The sequence below is a fragment of the Podarcis raffonei genome, chromosome 8 (assembly GCF_027172205.1).
Source record: "Podarcis raffonei isolate rPodRaf1 chromosome 8, rPodRaf1.pri, whole genome shotgun sequence".
Taxonomy (NCBI): domain Eukaryota; kingdom Metazoa; phylum Chordata; class Lepidosauria; order Squamata; family Lacertidae; genus Podarcis; species Podarcis raffonei.
Window position 1 is genome coordinate 11794236 of NC_070609.1, and position 18146 is coordinate 11812381.

At 46.6% G+C, this 18146-nt stretch overlaps 2 protein-coding genes across 4 annotated transcripts in view; both read left to right on the forward strand.

Moving 5' to 3' along the window:
- LOC128418354 (guanylate-binding protein 1-like) overlaps nt 1–18146 on the forward strand; it is a 61345-nt gene that overhangs the window by 15033 nt on the left and 28166 nt on the right. The window contains exon 2 of one of the 2 annotated variants that reach the window (XM_053397946.1): nt 3723–4027. In XM_053397946.1, coding sequence (XP_053253921.1) covers nt 3813–4027 — 215 coding nt within the window. In that variant the 5' untranslated portion in view covers nt 3723–3812. Of the gene's footprint in view, nt 1–3722; nt 4053–18146 lie in introns of those variants that run through there. The other variant, XM_053397948.1, reaches the window with a different exon arrangement.
- LOC128418358 (guanylate-binding protein 1-like) lies at nt 3959–17572 on the forward strand. 2 transcript variants are annotated; one of them, XM_053397953.1, is made up of 11 exons: nt 3959–4052; nt 5595–5809; nt 6522–6649; nt 9157–9266; nt 10791–10990; nt 11365–11607; nt 12839–13119; nt 13702–13914; nt 14943–15045; nt 15925–16118; nt 16913–17524. In XM_053397953.1, the coding sequence occupies exons 2-11, from the start codon at nt 5614–5616 to the stop codon at nt 16982–16984; spliced, it is 1740 nt and encodes a 579-aa protein (XP_053253928.1). In that variant the 5' UTR covers nt 3959–4052; nt 5595–5613; the 3' UTR covers nt 16985–17524. The 2 variants fall into 2 exon arrangements, with proteins under 2 accessions (XP_053253928.1, XP_053253929.1); XM_053397954.1 differs by lacking the exons at nt 3959–4052; nt 5595–5809 and adding an exon at nt 6821–7010 and having other exon boundaries at nt 6556–6649; nt 16913–17572.

Genomic DNA, 18146 nt, shown 5'->3' on the forward strand with positions numbered 1-18146 from the left:
GTGATCTGACGGTGAGTTTGGGTTGGCCCAATGTGAAAAGCATGAGGATCCGTCCTTCAAAACCACGTTTTTGGGCTATGGTGTTGCCAGGAAGCCGTGGATCCGAGTTTTTGTGGTGCAGGCTGTGCCCCTGGCCATGATGTGTGATTTGACAGTGAGTTTGGGGTGGCCCAATGTGAAAAGCATAAGGATCCATGAGGATCCGTGCTTCAAAACCACGTTTTTGGGTCACAATATGGCCAGGAAGCCGTGGATCCGAGTTTTTCGTGGTGCAGGCTGTGCCCATGGCCATGATGTGTGATTTGACAGTGAGTTTGAGTTGTCCCAATGCAAAAAGTGTGAGGATCCGTGAGGATCCGTGCTTCAAAACCACGTTTTTGGGCCATGGTGTGGCCAAGAAACCGTGGATCTCAGTTTTTTGTAGTGCAGGCTGTGCCCCCGGCCATGATGTGTGATTTGACAGTGAATTTGGGCTGATCTAGTGCAAAAAGCGTGAGGATCCGTGAGGATCCGTGCTTCAAAACCACGTTTTTGGTCCATGGTGTTGCCAGGAAGCGATGGATCTGAGTTTTCTGTGGTGCAGGCTGTGCCCCTGGACATGTTGTGTGATTTGACAGCGAGTTTCGGTTGGCCCAATACGAAAAATGTGAGGATCCATGAGGATCGATGCTTCAAAACCACGTTTTTGGGCCGTGGTATGACCAGGAAGCCGTGGATCCGTGTTTTTTGTGGTGGATGTTGTGCCCCTGGCCATGATGTTTGATCTGATGGTGACTTTGGGCTGATCTAGTGCAAAAATAATGAGGATCCATGAGGATCCATGTTTCAAAACCACGTTTTTGGGCCATGCCGTTGCCAGATGACCGTGGATCTGAGTTTTCTGTGGTGCAGGCTGTGCCCCTGGACATGATGTGTGACATGACAGTGAGTTTAGGGTAGCTCAATGCAAAAAGCGTGAGGATCCATGAGGATCCGTGCTTCAAAACCACGTTTTCGGGCCATGGATTTACCAGGAAGTCATGGGTCCATTATTTTTGTGGTGCAGGCTGTGCTCCTGGCTATGATGTGTGATTTGACAGTGAGTTTGGGGTGGCCCAATGCAAGAACTGTGAGGATCCGTGAGGATCCATGCTTCGAAACCACGTTTTTGGGCCATGGTATGGCCAGGAAGCCATGGATCCGTGATTTTTGTGGTGGACGCTGTGCCCCCGGCCATGATGTTTGATCTGATGGTGACTTTGGGCTGGTCTTGTGCAAAAATCATGAGGATCCATGAGGATCCATGCTTCAAAACCACGTTTTTGGGCCATGCCACTGCCAGATAACCGTGGATCTCAGTTTTTTGTGGTGGATGCTGTGCCCCTGGACATGATGTGTGATTTGACGGTGAGTTTGGGTTGGCCCAATGCAAAAAGCGTGAGGATCCATGAGGATCCGTGCTTGAAAACCACGTTTTTGAGCCATGGAGTGGCCAGGAAGCCGTGGATCCGTGATTTTTGTGGTGCAGGCTGTGCCCCTGGCCATGATGTGTGATTTGATGGTGACTTTGGGCTGATATAGTGGAAAAAGCGTGAGGATCCATGAGGATCCGTGCTTGAAAACCATGTTTTTGGCCATGGAGTGGCCAGGAAGCCGTGGATCCGAGTTTTTTGTGGTGCAGGCTGTGCCCCTGGGAATGATGTGTGATTTGACGGTGAGTTTGGGTTGGCCCAATGCAAAAAGCGTGAGGATCCATGAGGATCCGTGCTTGAAAACCACGTTTTTGGGCTATGGTGTTGCCAGGAAGCCGTGGCTCCGAGTTTTTTGTGGTGCAGGCTGTGCCCCTGGACATGATGTGTGATTTGACAGTGAGTTTGGGTTGGCCCAATGCAAAAAGCGTGAGGATCCATGAGGATCCGTGCTTGAAAACCACGTTTTTGGGCCATGGAGTGTCCAGGAAGCCGTGGATCTGAGTTTTTTGTGGTGTAAGCTGTGCCCCTGGCCATGATGTGTGATTTGACAGTGGGTTTGGGTTGGCCCAATGCAAAAAGTGTGAGGATCCATGAGGATCCGTGCTTGAAAACCACGTTTTTGGGCCATGCCACTGCCAGATAACCGTGGATCTCAGTTTTTTGTGGTGGATGCTGTGCCCCTGGACATGATGTGTGATTTGACGGTGAGTTTGGGTTGGCCCAATGCAAAAAGCGTGAGGATCCATGAGGATCCGTGCTTGAAAACCACGTTTTTGAGCCATGGAGTGGCCAGGAAGCCGTGGATCCGTGATTTTTGTGGTGCAGGCTGTGCCCCTGGCCATGATGTGTGATTTGATGGTGACTTTGGGCTGATATAGTGGAAAAAGCGTGAGGATCCATGAGGATCCGTGCTTGAAAACCATGTTTTTGGCCATGGAGTGGCCAGGAAGCCGTGGATCCGAGTTTTTTGTGGTGCAGGCTGTGCCCCTGGGAATGATGTGTGATTTGACGGTGAGTTTGGGTTGGCCCAATGCAAAAAGCGTGAGGATCCATGAGGATCCGTGCTTGAAAACCACGTTTTTGGGCTATGGTGTTGCCAGGAAGCCGTGGCTCCGAGTTTTTTGTGGTGCAGGCTGTGCCCCTGGACATGATGTGTGATTTGACAGTGAGTTTGGGTTGGCCCAATGCAAAAAGCGTGAGGATCCATGAGGATCCGTGCTTGAAAACCACGTTTTTGGGCCATGGAGTGTCCAGGAAGCCGTGGATCTGAGTTTTTTGTGGTGTAAGCTGTGCCCCTGGCCATGATGTGTGATTTGACAGTGGGTTTGGGTTGGCCCAATGCAAAAAGCGTGAGGATCCATGAGGATCCGTGCTTGAAAACCACGTTTTTGGGCCATGGAGTGGCCAGGAAGCCGTGGATCCGTGTTTTTTGTGGTGCAGGCTGTGCCTCCGGACATCATGTGTGATTTGACGGTGAGTTTGGGTTGGCCCAATGCAAAAAGTGTGAGGATCCATGAGGATCCGTGCTTCAAAACCACGTTTTTGAGCCATGGAGTGGCCAGGAAGCCGAGGATCCGTAATTTTTGTGGTGCAGGTTGTGCCACTGGGAATGATGTGTGATTTGACGGTGAGTTTGGGTTGGCCCGATGCAAAAAGCGTGTGGATCCATGAAGATCCGTGCTTCAAAACCACGTTTTTGGGCCACGGTTTCGCCAGGAAGCCGTGGATCCGTGATTTTTGTGGTGGATGCTGTGCCCATGGCCATGATCTTTGATCTGATGGTGAGTTTGGGCTGATCTAGTGGAAAAATCATGAGGATCCATGAGGATCCGTGTTTTTTAACCATGTTTTTGCGCCCCTGCGCCCCCCCGAAACAGTGGATGCGTGATTTTTTGGATGCTTTCTACAGAGTAAGACATGGTCTACAGTATCATGGTGGTTTTATTTAATTTGAATGAAAAAATCATATGAATTCACGAGGATCCGTGTAGATCCGCCTTTTACGTTTTTCCGACATGGTCTACAGTATCATGGTAGTTTTATTTAATTTGAATGAAAAAATCATATGAATTCACGAGGATCCGTCTAGATCCGCCTTTTACCTTTTTCCTGATTGGACACTGCATTTGTTGGAGTTATTTTTTAAAAAGTGGAGGATCCATGAGGATCCGTGTAGATCCGCCTTTTACCCAGACCCCTCCGAAATATATGTCTGGGCTCGGCATATTTTAATGCTAACTGCCTTGTCTTTTTAATGTTTCTTTGCACCAGGTTCGGATTGGCAGATCTTGGGGCTTCTAGCAAACAAAAAGGAGGGGAAATTCTGCTCGAGGAAATCTCTGGACTTTTCTGACTTGACTTATGAGCCTCGCCCTCTGCTCCGCCTGCCCGGTGCCACCTTCCATTGGGCTCGGGCGAAACGAGCCCGATTTCCTCGCCATCTCCTTCGAGGTTTTGTTTGCACTTGTCTTGCTGCTGCTGCTGCGACTAGCGTTGGATCTTTGCAGAGGTGAAATCGCCAGGCAGAGAATAAAGGAAGAGAGAGGGGCGCTTTCCAAGAAAGAGATCCAGAGCGAGTAACCCGAGCCTTCCGCGAAGAAGGTAGGAAACCGGTCGGTTCATTGCTGTCAAGGCGCTGGGATTTGGCCGGGGAGGGTGGGAAAGTGGACGGGGGTGATTTTGTGGGAAAGCAGCTGGCAGGCAGGGGAAGGGTTAAGTCAGCCTTTCCGCGCCCCTCCCCCCAATCTTTGCAAGGGCGAAATCGGAAGTGCGCAGTTCTTTAGAAAAGGGTTTAAAGTGAACTTTGCTCTCCCATGCTAATACTGTACAGTAAATCTATCATAGCACCATCTGTGTCTACCCTGAAATGGGCTCCACTGTATTCAGCGGGACTTATTCCCGTGTAAATGTATATGGGAGTAATGTGTAAGCATTCTATACAGTCCTTACTTCTGAATACAGATATATATATAGAGAGGGGGGGGGGATTGCACTGGAAGGCTGCAAGCCTGAACACACTTTGTATTCCCTCCTTGAAAGCAGTGGGCCTTACTTCTGAGTAAGCTTTGCAAGGTTCCTGCTGTCAATCTGCAAATGTGATTCACTGGTAGTATTGTATTGGAAGGAAAACCTGGACTCCATTAAAAAAAAAATGTTTCTGTGTTATGACAGTGCATGCCTCTGATAAAGATCTTAAAACTCCTTCCCTTTTTCTAGTTTGATTTTGTAACATATAGCAGACTGGAAGAGTGTATTTTATTGTATTAATAAAATGATATGTTTAACTCATGTACTGTACTTTAAAAAAAAGGGCCTGCGTATTGGATCAATTTCCTCCCAAAATCAGTTTAAAAGGTTGTAATTCTATACACAGCCCTCCCGCTAATAGATCAGCAATGTGAAAAAAATGTTAATTATTTATAGTGTCAGTACATAAAATAAAAGGTGGCAGTCATTCACCTTCAAGAAATAGGCATTTGCTCTTCTGTCTCTTCTGCTATCATAAAAATAAGGAAATGTTTTAACTTCTAGCCAACCCAGTGTATTTACACTGCTGGGCAAGGTGCATAGCAACAGGGCTGTCTTAAGTAAATCTGACGCCTGGTGCAAAGATCCCTCCAACGAGGAAGAGGCGGAGGCTCCAGGTGCAGTGCTGCTTCAGCAAGGTGGGCAAGGGCAGTGAGCTGATGCCAGGAGGCACCGCGTCCAGCCTCCGCCTCTTCCCTGGCACCCTGCGCCACTAGCCCCTATAGGCAAGATGCCCCTGCATAGCAAGTAAACCGCCCCCCCCCCACCTTTGGCTTTCAGTGTCAGCATCTGATGCCAAGGACCTCAAACCTCTCGAACAGGTGTAGACTTGTCACAGCTATCCTCAGAATGGTGATCTGGGCAACGTGTTCTGTGCTGTTCCTAACGTCTTGCCCTGCCAAGTCAGGTTTCACTTATTCACTCACTCCAGGGTTTCCAGCTCTTGTTGGACTACAAATCCCATCATCCCTAGCTAGGAGGACCAGTGGTCAGGGATGATGGGAACTGTAGTCCCAAAACAGCTGGAGACCCAAGTTTGGGAAATGCTGGCTCACTGATAGGCAGAGACACACTTGAGTTTCCACTGTGTTGTGAGCTCCTGTTTTCCTTTTGCAGACCCATCATCTTTTCCACGATGGCCCCAGGGCGGGTCCACATGGAGGCTCCTGTTTGCCTAATTGAGAACATGCCAGATGGGAAGCTTGTGGTGAACCGGGAGGCTGCAGCGGTGCTTGCCAGGATCTGCCAGCCAGTGGTGGTGGTGGCCATTGCGGGGTTGTACCGCACTGGCAAGTCCTACCTCATGAACAGGCTTGCCGGCAAGAGAAAAGGTGACTGGCTTCATGAATATTCCCCGTTACTCAAGGGAAGGGCTGGAGTCTAGTAGCTTAGCATGAGGCCTCTTCGGAGCAAGGGCAGATTTCGATAATATTTTGGCTTCCCTGAGCGAGGCTAAAATTTGGCGCCCGAAAACAGATCTTCTCAATTATGGAGCTTCACAATTTTGCACCCCTTCGGCTCATTGCCCTGTGCAGGGGAACCACTTTCACCACCCTTAATCCAGCACTGTTTGGAGCAAAGCAATGACGTCTGCTACAGCTGAAACTGGCTTTCAGGGCCCCTGGCTTTTCTGCCTAGCCTAGGGAGAAGCATAGAGACAGAGGAGTAATGGCTGTCATGGAATATTTATATAGACTTACCAATGTGCATGGTGTTTTTCAAATAAAATCGCCAATAGGTCCCTGCCCTGGGGAGCTTCCAATCTAAATTTCAACAGGCGAGAGCAATAAGGAGCATCAATATAAGTAAATGGGGTTACACACACTTGGCTTCTTTCCCAACATATCTACTTTGTTTCTTGTGGGATTCATATTCTGGGTTTAAGCCAAAATAGCCTAGGAAGTAAAGTGATCTTGCAGCCTGATCCTCAGAAGTGAGCCTCGTTGGGTTCAATGAGGCTAACTCCCGAGGAACTGTGCAATGGATCAAAGCCTTGGGAGCTCTGGCTTTCTTGATGGGAATCATTGTCTGCTCCTTCCTCAGGTTTCTGTCTGGGTACCACAGTACAGGCGCAGACCAAGGGAATCTGGATGTGGTGCCTCCCTCATCCCAAGAGGCCTGACTTCACCCTGGTGTTACTGGACACAGAAGGGTTGGGTGATGTGCAGAAGGTGAGCTGGGGGAGATGGCAGCTGGGGGGGGGGGCTGTGGAGGACTAGCACTTTCAAAAGAGCCTCGTGACAAAATACGTTGAGAGCTGGTGGCCAGCAGTGGGGGATGATATCTATGTGAATTATCTGACATCCATGTGTCACACGTTTGGGAATGTCTTTGTATCTCAGAAACAGCTGTACCTGGAAGTCAAATGGAATCCTGCACCCAATCGGAAGCTGCGGTCGCCACGCCGGAAGTTCGGCTTCCGAAAATCATTAAAAAACCAGAACATTCACTTCCGGTTTTCAATCGTTCGGGAGCTGAAACTTTTGGGTTTACAGGTGTTCAGCTTCCAAGGTTCCACTGTAGTAGGAAAAAGTAAGATTCTGGAGGGAAAAAATCTTTTAAAACCCTATGGCTAATCTTTATTAAAATGTAGAAACTAGAGAGGTCTTGGTGCAGGTGGTCAGTGGATGGGATACTGATGGAAGCCCACAATATTATATTATTATTTCAACCTTCAGCACATTTTACATATGAATGTATAAAAACAGAGGCAATCAAGGGAGCTTTCAAAATGAATAAGGACACAATATCACTATTAATCAAGAAATATGATCCAATCTGTAAAAATATATATAATTTTGACAGTCAATACATCGAATTAACACCCAAAAGAGCCAAGATTAAGAACAGAAAATGCTGTGTATCAGAAGCTGCTGGAGAAGAAGATTTATCAGGTGACAGTAAAGGGGGAAGAATAACCAAACTTCTCTGAGTTCAGCATTCTGCGTCCCATAGGAGAAAGGTCCCTTTTTTACTTCCTTGCTAGCCAAACATGGGAAGGTAAAGGGGTCTGCTCTTACTTCAGGGCCACCTAAATGGGACCCATGTCTCTGTGTTTGTGTGTGTGTGTGTGTGAGAGAGAGAGAATGAGACAGGATGCTGCACAGAGAGAAAGCACTATGCCAGAGGTTTTCAACCTTTTTGAGTCCACAGCTCCCTTGACCAAGTACATTATTTCTGTGGCACACTAGTGGGGCTCAGGAGCCCAGTTATGTCACCCCTTGGCCTGCAGAACTTGCAGCCCCACACCCCTTTTCAAACACCCTCCCTTGTGGGAACACCCTCCCTCAGCCTATCTCTTCTCCTGTCCTCTTGGGAGTCCTCTGGGCAGCTGCTGCCCCTGGTCTCTGAGTTGCCCCCTGTCCTCACACTGCCCCACAGGGGCCTGGGAAGGACCCCATGGCCAGTCCCAGAGGCACCATTCGCCTGGGGAGCTTGTAGCCAGGGCTGGTGCAACAAGCAGATGTGCAAGCCTTTGGGAGGCAGAGACTTGAGAGGGCATCAGAGGAGGGAGGGAAGGAATGTGGGACAGAGGCCAGTGTTGCCCACAGCACCCTGACCATCATTCAAGGCACCCCAGGGTGCCATGGCACACTGATTGAAAACCACTGCACTATGCAACCCTGTCATGCTGGAAATTTTTGCCAATACAGTGGTACCTTGGTTTACAACCATAATGCGTTCTGGAGGTCTGTTTGTAAACCAAAACAGGTTGTAACCCAAGGTGTGCTTTTGCTAATGGGGCCTCCCAAAAAATTGTTTGTAATAAAAAACATACACCACGGGTTGTAATCCAAAAAAAGGTTGCAAACTGGGACACACACTTCCAGGTTTGACGTGTTTGTAATCCAAAATATATGCAAACCAAGACGTATACAGTGGTACCTCAGGTTACATACGCCTCAGGTTACATACGCTTCAGGTTACAAACTCCACTAACCCACAAATAGTGCTTCAGGTTAAGAACTTTGCTTCAGGATGAGAACAGAAATCGTGCTCCAGTGGCGTGGCAGCAGTGGGAGGCCCCATTAACTAAAGTGGTGCTTCAGGTTAAGAACAGTTTCAGGTTAAGAACGGACTTCCGGAAAGAATTAAGTACTTAACCCGAGGTACCACTGTACAAACCAAGGTACCACTGTATCCACTTTGGGGTCTAGCTCTGTGCCCTTTTGACAGCTTCCCCCAATTGATTTTTGCTGTGGGTCAGCAGTTCTTCATAGGAAAAAAGGTTCCTTACTCTTGCCTTAGGGGCTAGAAGCTGGCTTTGACATTTTAAGTAAAAATGTGCTTTATTCCTGTGCCCAATACCAAATTCTGATACAAGCCCACTTTGGGGGCTGTGTGCAGGATTGAGTGGCACGATATACACAGTAATAGAAAATAAATAAATATGCTTTAGCTCTTCCTGGGGCACGTGCCCACAATTGTGAAATGCACACAACTGCTAAGCACCACTAACCTTCCAAACGCAGTCTGAACAACTGCGAGCAAATCACAGTTTGCATTCATTTCAGATAACAACTTTGCCTAGTGCAACAGAAGCAACAACACAAACCTCAAAGCAGCTGCTTTGCACATGCAGGGGAAAGAGCTGCAGACGAGAATGGGGCACCAGGATTTCAGGTATCAGAGGCTTGGGATGAAAAGTCTTTTTTAAAAATGCCTGTATCTGTTTCAGGGAGGCATGGAGAATGATTCCTGGATCTTTGCCCTGGCCATTCTTCTCAGCAGCACCCTGGTGTATAACAGCATGGGCACCATTGACGAAACGGCCGTGGAGAAGCTCCAGTATCCTTTTGGGGGCACCATCAGTTCCAACCAGCCCCACAAGATTGGGAAGGCAGGACCATGTGGCAGCTGGATGTCTGTGTAGGGCAGCACTTTCTGGGGAGAGAAAGCTTTTGGTGTAGTCGCAAGTGGAGCAAACCTTCCCTTTCCAGGTCTGCCTTGGAACACAAAGTGCTGGGGGAGTGCGGGGGGGGGGGCAAGGAAACATGCAGGGCATGTAGCTGATGGGGGTGGGGCAGGCAGCCTGCCAAGGATCAGGTGAGCAGGTCACTGAGGCAGGGCAGGGATGGGGAGCCTGTGGTCTTCCAGGTGTTGATGGACTCCAACTCCCATCAGCCCCAAGATGGGAGTTCTTTGCTCAGCTACATCTGGAGGGCCAAATGTCCACCCATCCCTGGGTTTGTGCTTTCGGAATGAATAGATGAGGGTCAGACCACCCATGAACACAACTGGATAGTTGAGTATAGGGTCCTCATTCTCCACAGAAAAAAAAACCCACCACAAGCACCTGCCTGGTGTCCCAATCCAGAACAGGACTTCAGTACGGAGGAGCCAAGGGCTTTAACCGGTTACCCCTGCTGTGGTCCTGATTCAGATTGGATCAGGATCTGGGTGCGTATAGCCTGGAAAAAAGGAGACTGAGAGGAGATACGATAGCCATCTTCAAATCTCTCAAGGGCTGTCGCACGGAAGACGGGACAAGCTTGTTTTCTCCAGCTCCAGAGGCTAGGACCCGAACCAGTGGATTCAGGTTACAAGAAAGGAGATTCCGACTTAACATCAGGAAGAACTTTCTGTCTGTCAGAGCTGTTCGACAGTGGAAGGGTCTCCCTCGTGAGGTTGTGGACTCTCCTTCCTTGGATGTTTTTAAGCATCTGTCATGGATGCTTTAGCCGAGTTTCCTGCATTGCAGGAGGTTGGACTAGATGACCCTTGGGATCCCTCCCAGCTCAACGATTCTATGGCATATCACAATTTGCATGGCAAAAAGGCACCATTGAAATGACTTGGATCTTTGCCCCACTTTATTTTGCAGTGCTCATTGCAGGTATGAGGCTCCTGGTCAAGACTGGGATTGCAGGGAGAGCAAAGGGTTAAATGTCTCCAGTTCCAGGATCCTGATCTGTATCTCTCACACTGCACTGTCAATTTGTGTGTGCGTGGGACACCTTGCATTAAATGGCAGGGCTATAGAGTTAAGGTCATGTGGTTTCACCTTCAGCTGCAGTTCCTGTTGGGAACTCCCTGAAGTGTGCTTCACTGGCAGGCAGCTGAAGAAGGGCATCTAGGAACCCCGGAAGCAAGCAGGAATGGGAATGGGCCCTAATGTGTAAAGCAAGATATGCCAGGAGGGGTTAGGGCCAGGTTCAGCCGCAAAGCCTTGCCCAGGCCTCTACTGTGTGCCCACAGTGAGGAAATCTCAGGTAGAGACACAAACCGTTCCAGCCGATGCATGACTTGGGAGAAGTTCAGATTGCAAAGCCCAACAATAACCTTGCAGTCCTTTTCCTTAGCAAACCCCAGCTATGTCACTGAGCTGACAAAAGCCATCAGAGCAAAATATCCCTCTGGGGATGGTCAAGAAGAGGAGAATTTCACCGAATTTGGCCAATTCTTCCCAGACTTTGTTTGGGCCTTGCGGGATTTCACACTGCAGCTGCAGCTAAACGGACGCCCTATCAGTGCAGACAAGTACCTGGAGAACGCCTTGAGATTTCTGCAAGGTGCGGTAGCCGAAACCAAATGCAACATCAGGACAGATCCTTCCTTGGCCCTTCTTGTTTCCACTTACCTCCTTCTAATCGATTGAGTTTTCTGTTCAGCAGGGAGATTTTGTTTTATTTTGAAAGGTGTTCTGGGCATTGCTACCCGCTGTTGACAGAGTATGCTTGCCGGGGTTGCTGGGAGTTGTAGTTCTGCAACATCTGGAAGGCCACAGATCCCCTACACCTGGATTAGAGAAACCAAATGACACCTGCAGACTTTCACTGTTCTGCAAGAGGGATTCCAGTGTATTCTGGAACTTTAGGTCGGCACAATACTAACTAAGAACTGCACCGCCCCCCCTACCCACCCCTTTCTTCGTCTTTTCTCTTAGGTGATGCTGAGCACATCCAGAAGCACAACATGGCCAGATCATGCATCCACAGTTTCTTTCCTTCACGGAAATGTTTCATATTTGACCGTCCAACTAACGGGAAGAAGTTGCATCTGCTAGAGGAACTGAAAGAAGAGGATTTGGAGGAAGATTTCTTGGTACCAATGGCTCATTTCTGCCAACATATCTGGGAGACATCGCGACCCAAGATGATCCCAGGAGACCGAGTTGTGACTGGAACGAGTAAGGAAGCTCCAGCAAAATTGTAGGCTTGGGGGATGTAGGAAGCTTTCTTTCATTGAAGCCATAAGGAGCAGTGTATTGATTGTGCTGCAGAACGTCATGGAGGTGTGCTCTTAAACCCTTTAGTGTTGGTCAATTACCTGTGTTGCACTTTGAATCAAGCCCAATATAGCTTTGCCCAGCTTCGTTATGGTGCCAATAACAGCTGTCAAACTGGTGGTGGAGGGACCCTTTGTCACCAGAGCAAAATGAAGGTGTAAGGAGCTGTTGGCTTGACCATTGTAGATGGCTGAAGTTAGCAGTCCAGCAGGGATCAGGTGACATCAGAAACCAATGGGGTTCCCCCTTCCAACCATATGAAGTCGCTGATTCTACCCTGGACCACTTGATTGCTTGCTGAAAGCACCTTTGCCAGCAGGTGAAAAAGAGTAGAGAGATGAGAAACAAAGGAAAGTTGAAATGGACAGATTCGCTAATCCCAAACAATGAGTTGTTTTTTTATACTGTTGCCCTGTCATTTGGAAATGGCCAGCCTGCTGCAGCACCCTCTAACCTGCTCTTTGTTCCTAGGGCAGGGGTGGGGAATCTATGCCCCCCCAATCCTCAGTCAGCATGGCCAATGGCCAAGCGTGATGGAGTTTCAGTCCAGCAACACCTGGAGGGTCACAGGTTCCCCATTCTGCAACGAGAACACGCAAATTCTGTTGCATAAATTATGCCAATAAAATGAATTGGCTTGATTTTCATTATTTATTCTGCTTTCAGTGTAGGTTTTTAATTTTTTAAAAAAAGAGTTTCAATTTTAGAAGAAGCACAAAGGGCAAGAACCAGAGTCCAGCACAGAGGGATCCAATTAGGACTGAGATTTATAGGGGGCGGGGAGTAGAGCAGAGCAAAGTAACTATAAGAGAGGGTGATTGGATGGTGGTCTTCATCCCCCTCTGCTTTTTCACGTCTTCAAGCTCTTATTTGTAGCTACGAAGGCTAGAACCCTTCTTCTGAAAACAAATGGGATTACTTTATACTACATTAGGTGCAAGATCCTGATCCTGTTCTTGCATGACACAAGAGATACAGAATACTTGGTCCTCACTTTCTTGCTGATGTGGGCGGACACTTCAAGGCAGTTTGGGTCTGCAAATTCTTTCTCAGCGTAAGGAGGTTAATCAAGCCGTGCATTCAACGTCTATTACCTCTGATTCTTTGGCTTCAACAATCTTTCCCTTTTCAGTGCTCGCAAGCCTGGCAAAGACCTATGTCAATGCTATCAACAGTGGGGACGTGCCCTGCTTGCAAAATGCAGTGCTGGCCTTGTCCAAGATCGAGAATTCGGCTGCTGTGCATGACGCCATTTCCTGTTATGAAGAACGGATGCAGCAGCTGCTGCAGCTGCCGACCGAGACTCTTGAAGAGCTGCTGAGGGCACATGCCAAGTGTGAGAGGGAGGCCATTGACATCTTCATAGCCCGTGCCTTTGGGGACAACGTTAAACAATTTCAAGAGGAGCTTGAGGTGTGTTCTCTTTAGTGCCTTATCAGCTGCCTGCACTTTAGCCCATGTCCATTTATTTGTTTAATATGCTTATATATCACTTTTGGTCATACATGACCTCGAAACAGTTTGCATAAAAATAAAGCCTTATCATTAAAAACACAGATTAAAAATCACAACAGAAGAACAGTGACATAAACAGTAAAACCACAAAAATCGGTGCTATAAAATGTTTTACTGTGGCTTCATAATTGTTGGAAGTTGCCCAGAAGTGGTTACTGTAGATGGGTGGCATATAAGTAATAAATTATTATTGCAGTTGCTGACAGTTCCCACATTTGTGTGTGTGTGTCTTGACATAACTGTTTCAGTTAAGTCAATTTCACACTGATTGAATTTTGTAGTGTGAACAACAACAACAACAGTATCCCTCCCATCTGACCAGGTTGCCCCAACCACTCTGGGCAGCTTCTAACAAATATAAAAAAGTATTAGTATGTGGCCTTAGTATGTCTTCCCATTGTATAGTACACTGGGGAGGAAACTTTTCATCATTGCTAACGTGTCATCTTTCTGCTGCTTTGTTGTGTTTTCGTCCGGTAGAATAAGTTGAATCAGAAAAAGAAGGCATTCTGCGAAAGAAATGAGAAGGTGTCTTTGGACCACTGCCGTAATGTGCTGCGCTTTCTTTCCGGGGACCTGGTATCTGAGATCCAGGAGGGGATTTACGCAGTGCCGGAAGGCTATAAGCGCTTCCTTGCCAAGATGAACGAAATAAAGGAGAAGTATGATGCATTTGATGGAAAAGGGGTTCAGGTAGGACAGGAGGAGCAGCACTTCTGTGACACTCAGAGAGGTGGGGATCCTGTTGCTGACTGAGGGCAGACTTACAGTGCAATCTAATGCATGATTACTTGGGAGTATGTCCCACTGAATTCACCAGTTGGGGGTAAAGATGCAAAGGTACTAAACTGGTTGAAGAGGAATCTTCTCATTGCAGGATAGCAATCACAAACGTGTCTGAAAATTGTCCCCTCCTTAGTGAGTTTTACAAATACTTCGAAACATTTTTAATGCCGATCCACATTTTATTAACTTTTATCAATTGTTATTGTTAGGATCATCCTACTCGCGTGTAGGACCCTGGCAGAGACACATGCCCGACTGGCATGTTCTCTCCCTCCTGGTTGATCGTTTGGGTGCTTCAAAAGCTTTCTTAAGCCCGAACATCACAGCCACTGATATCAAGAAGCATAAGCACACTCAGGGATCTTGTAGAGTATTTGCAGTTTGCGTAACGGAACACAGTAGCACAGCATTTTGGCTAATCTACTTTATTTACATATAATACACTCGGAGCATTCTGCTTTAGCTCCTTCCTCTTTCTCATCAGACAGCAAAGAGAAAGAACAAAGGACAATAGTCCCACTTCACGGAACACAGTAATACCAAAACATCCTATCTCCATCACTTCCCACACTGTGGAATGAAAATGTCATGTGATAGACAACAATCTCATGACTGCAAACACAGAGCAAGAATCCTAACAGTTATATCACTGGTGGGTTGTTGTTTTTTTACTGTTCTTTTCTGGCTCATTTTAAGGGATATAGTTGTTGTTTTTAGTTGTGATGATTTCTCTCCATTACCTTGTGAGGACATCTGTTCTAAAAGGCTGGATATATATCTTTCAATGAGTAAACAACATCAGTTTCTCAGCGTGTCAATAAACTACTCGCTTACGTCATATACTACCTTTGGGTCTTTAATCCCAACAGGACAGAATATTCAGTTTCCTCATCTTTTGGCAAAATTAATAACTTTTGCTCCCAATGTATTATCAGGCAGACAGAGCTCTCGAAGAATTCCTGAAATCCAAGGAGACGGTGGCAAAATCTATCCTTCAGACGGACAATGCCTTGAGTGGCAAAGAGAAAGAAATTGAAGGTACAGATTTGGGGAAACAGAAGTGCTATATTATAATTTATGAATGCCACAGATTAAATGCCACTGTAAGTGTGGGGACACCAAAGGTTTTAATTGGTGTCCAGAAGATAACAGCATGGTGAGGTTCTAAAGCAGGGTTTCCCAAACTTGAGTCTCCAGTTGTTTGACTACAACTCCCATCATCCCTAGTTAGCAGGACCAGGTCACAATTATGGGAATTGTAGTCCAGAACCAGCTGGAAACCCAAGTTTGGGACCCTGTTCAAAAGTCCAGATCAGGGTTTCCCCAAACCCTGAGTTCATTGACACCTTGATGAGTTTATAAAGTTGTAATTGACTGCTTCTTAGGAATGTAAATGAGGGGAAAGTGCAAAAACGCTGCAAAAACAATTATTTAAAAAGTAAAACACTGCACCTATGCATCACTTTTTAGCAATAAAGCAGCATGCTCTGAGAATACTGTTGTACTGTATTGTGGAACCATTTTATTAAATTCAGGGGTTCCTCACTGGCAAGGAAGGTGGACCCTGTACCCATGCCCTTTATTTCTAGGGATAATAGTTCCTATTTATTTTTTCTATACCTTGTAAACTCTTGTGTTTCCTAGGCCCTTTTCTACCACCTTTCTGCCCCTTGGTCTTTATTTACCTGCTGCACATTCCTGTTGATCCCAGGGGATTAACATCTGCCACTTGGGGAAATCTTGGCCTAGATCCACCAGTGCAATGGCAAGCCCCAGAGGGAGGCCTGAGCAGAAGATTATAGCGCACACAGACAGCCAAGTTCATATGAGCGTAGAGGGTTCCTCCAGATTATTCACCTTGGATGCCTGATCTGACTGCCAGCAAATCACTGCCTCTGTTTCTTCCCTGGACCACAGCCCAGCGTGCTCAGGTTGAAGCAACCCAGCTGCAACAGAGGCTTTTGGAGCAGGAGCTGGCCAACCTGGAGCAAATGATGGAGGATAAGAAGCGACATAATGAGGAAGGCATCCAGCGGCTGAAGGAGGAGTGGGAGGAAGAGATGAAGAAGATGAAAGAGGAGGCTGAAAGGAGAAAGAGGGATTTCCGCAAGGTAATGAGAGGAATGCATGACACTGTATTGTTTTTTTATTTACACACACACACACACACACACACACACACACACACACACACACACAACTTTCTTGTGATCCATAGACCCAAAATACACAGTACAATTTTTTTCCATTTACATTGTCGCTGTTGTTTTAATTTCATTTTTGTATTATTCCCTTGTATTCATGGATGCATATTTGTACTTACCTTCACATTGATTTGAAGCCGCTTTGTGTCCTTCCCAAAAGAGGCTCCTGGGAGGCCGGAGGGACATTGCTGGAACAGCTCTTGGGTTGGGGCAATTGGCTAAAATGTTTTAAATGGTTCCAATTTTGGTTTCTCTGTTTTGTTTATGTCGGGTTGATGTTGGTTAAATGTTTTGTTGGGGTTGGCGATTATTTTAATTTGGGTGCAACTGTAAACTGTTTATTATTGTTATTATTATTGATTTATTGCTTTGTTTGTTGCCGCGTAGGATATTTTGTTTTTTTAATATTTGATGCTTTGTTGTGTTTTTATATATGTTGTAAGCCACCCAGAGTGGCTGAGGAAACCCAGCAAGATGGGTGGGATATAAAATTTATAATCATCATCATCTCCAGGTGGGAGAAAGTGTTTTCAGAGAGCCCCTCTCCAGCATGCTGGGAAATGCATGTTTATTTTGTAACCAAAGGCAACGTGGGCCTTGTGACCCAAGACAGGCCTGATTCCACCAGGAGTTTGTATTTGTTGCCCTCACTCACCTGTTTTCTCAGTTGAACAATGACTGTGTGCTCCTTGTCTCTCCAGGGGCTGCTAAGGCAGAGGTTTTTGCTGATGGCCATGGAAACAGAAGTGGAGCTCCTAAGTCTCAAGGCATAAAGGAACAATACCTCAGGGCTTACGCTTACTACAGAAGCTGTCCACAGTGCAGTTTTGAGGACCAAATAAAGAGGCCTGGAAGTCAGGACCTCAAGGCTGGACAATTGGAAACTTCAAACTAGTGCAGGTTATGGCAGCCTGCTTGTTGACTGGCACGAGGTGTTGAATACCACATTGCCTGTTTTGAGCCATCTGCACTGCTTGAAGTATCATTTCTGCAATCACTTTGAAGTGGTGATTATGACTTTTAAAAGGTGATCAGCCTGGTTTCCTCAAGGGATGTCTCCTCCCATATGAGCCTCCCTCACAGGAAGAACTTACAACAATGGCTTGGTCCAGCTTCTGTCTAATGAGGAAGTCATAAGAGGAACTGCTTTCCAAGAAATGGATCTACTGTCACAGCCTTCCTGCTGGCTAAATAAGAAAAGAAAAGCAATAACCCTGTTTATTTCAGCAGCCTGTGCTGTTTTGTGTTTCTTTCTCTTATTATCCAGCTTCAATGGGGCATTGTGTTGTTGTTGTTTGTTGTTGTATTTTAAATCTGTAAACCACTGTGATATAGTTTATGAACAGATATATGTAAATTTCAAATAAAATAAATAAATAAATGTGCAATACTGAGTGTGTCTATTCTGAAGTCATATTAATTTCAGCAGAGTTACTCTCAAGTAAGTGTGCATAGGACAGGCTGCCTTCTTACACCATATCTCATAACACTGAATTCATACCATGGTTGGCTAAGGGAGCGTTCACACAATACATATATCATTATGTGTTAGTTTACCTTGTTGAAAATGCAGATTTGTGTTTAAACATAGCTCTTCTCTTGACAGGAACACCTGGGTATTTCCTTTCAGTTTTTATCATGTTTATGTCCCCACTTTTCATGCGCTGGCAGATGTTTTAAATACATCGCTGTAGTACTTGTCCTACTGCCACTTGTTGTCACTATAGTACTCCCCGCACAGGTAACAGCGACTGCAGCAGCAATTTGTGAGGAAGGGGAAGGAGACATTTTTTGGGCAGGGAAACCCATCATTCTTTAAATCCCTGTGGTTCCAGTTTGATGGGACCAGGCAAACCAGAACAACAGGTCCAGTTTACTGAGAACTACTTTTTAAATATTATTTGCATTTACAGAAACAGGAACAGAGAGCATATT